Raw genomic sequence first — 1,388 nt, forward strand, 5'->3', positions numbered from 1 at the left:
CCCTTAAAAACATTTTGAGAGCTTTACGGTCCCCAATCCTTAGCCTTCACCGGCTGGGCTACCTAAGGCCATTTATTTAATTTTTCTGGGCCTCCACACACCCAACAGTTACTGAGATTAAAAGAGTTTGCTATTGTCTCCCCCAGTTGTAAGAACCTATTTTCCCAACCATAATAGTGATGGAAGTACATAAACAGAGATATTAACAACAATTTCATTATCTTTTTCTAAACAACCCCTTTAGTCCGTCCAGCTGCTGATACTCCCAGGTGGAGTCTTCGCCTGTGCTACCCCGGGCGTCCGGAACCGGGGCGGGCAAAGGGCTGGTGTCCTCTTCCGCTGGTTCAGTCTCCGGGTTAGGGTTCAGAAACCGCTTTACCCGCGTATGGTGTGTCCATTTGTCACTCCCAAGAACTTTAACTGCAGCTTGGCTGATGAGCGAGACAGTGTGCGGGCCGTCCCACCGTGGTGTGAGGGGGTCACGCTTCACTTCTTGACAAGGACCTGATCACCGATCTGGAACGGGTGCATGGGCTGGTTTAAGGGAAGGGCCTGAAAAGGCACCGCGTATCGATGCAGCTGTAACAAAACAGATTGCAGCCCCGAGACCTGTTTCCATAAGGAGTCCTTTCCCATTTCCCAGTTTATATCCTCCCGGAATCCCGGGATCAGGATTCAGGGAGGGAACCCAAAGACTAGTTCAAATGGTGAGAGCTTAAGACCCTTACGCCTGGCCCTTCAAATGCGGGTAAGGGCAAGTGGTAACGCATCAAGCCACTTTAAACTAGATTCCGTGCATAGTTTAGTGAGGGTATCCTTGAGAGTTCTATTCATTCTTTCCACCTGACCCGAGCTCTGCGGCCTCCAGGGGGTATGCAACTTCCATTGTATACCGAGTGCCTGGGACACCTGTTGGACCACTTGTGAGGTAAAGTGGCTTCCCTGATCAGATTCAGTCGTTTCAGGGAGGTGGAATCGGGGGAGTATTTCATGCAACAGGGCCTTAGTGACAGCCCGGGCCTGACAATGCCGGGTGGGGTAACACTCTACCCATCCAGTAAGCTGATCTACAAATACGAGTAAGTATTTATAGCCCCTGCAAGGGGGCATCTCTGCAAAGTTAACTTGCCATCTCTGGAAAGGGTACGTGGCCCATGGCCGGCCTCCCATTGGGGCGGGAGGGCCACACCCCTTTTGGTTGGTTCGTTGGCAGACAGGGCAATTACTAACAATTCTCTGGGCTTTCATGTGCATGCCCAGCCCCTTAAGGGATCGAGTGGCTAAATCAACCATTGCTCCTGACCCCATATGTCCTTCTTTATGCATGTGCCGAAGAATTTCCTGAAGCACTGGCCGGGGGACAAAAATCTCCCCCCCGCCCCCCCCCC

General features: G+C 51.8%; 1 protein-coding gene across 1 annotated transcript in view; it reads right to left on the reverse strand.

The window, feature by feature from the left end:
- Positions 1 to 738: 738 nt before the first annotated feature.
- LOC113408354 overlaps positions 739 to 1,388 on the reverse strand; it is a gene marked incomplete at its 5' end in the record, with an annotated part of 1,431 nt that continues 781 nt past the window's right edge. The window contains one exon of the mRNA XM_026661548.1: positions 739 to 1,370. Within this exon, the coding sequence (XP_026517333.1) occupies positions 739 to 1,370 (632 nt within the window). The remainder of the gene's footprint in view (positions 1,371 to 1,388) is intronic.

This window comes from Terrapene carolina, unplaced genomic scaffold, assembly GCF_002925995.2.
Source record: "Terrapene carolina triunguis isolate 2854851 unplaced genomic scaffold, T_m_triunguis-2.0 Scaffold10012, whole genome shotgun sequence".
NCBI classification, from domain to species: domain Eukaryota; kingdom Metazoa; phylum Chordata; order Testudines; family Emydidae; genus Terrapene; species Terrapene triunguis.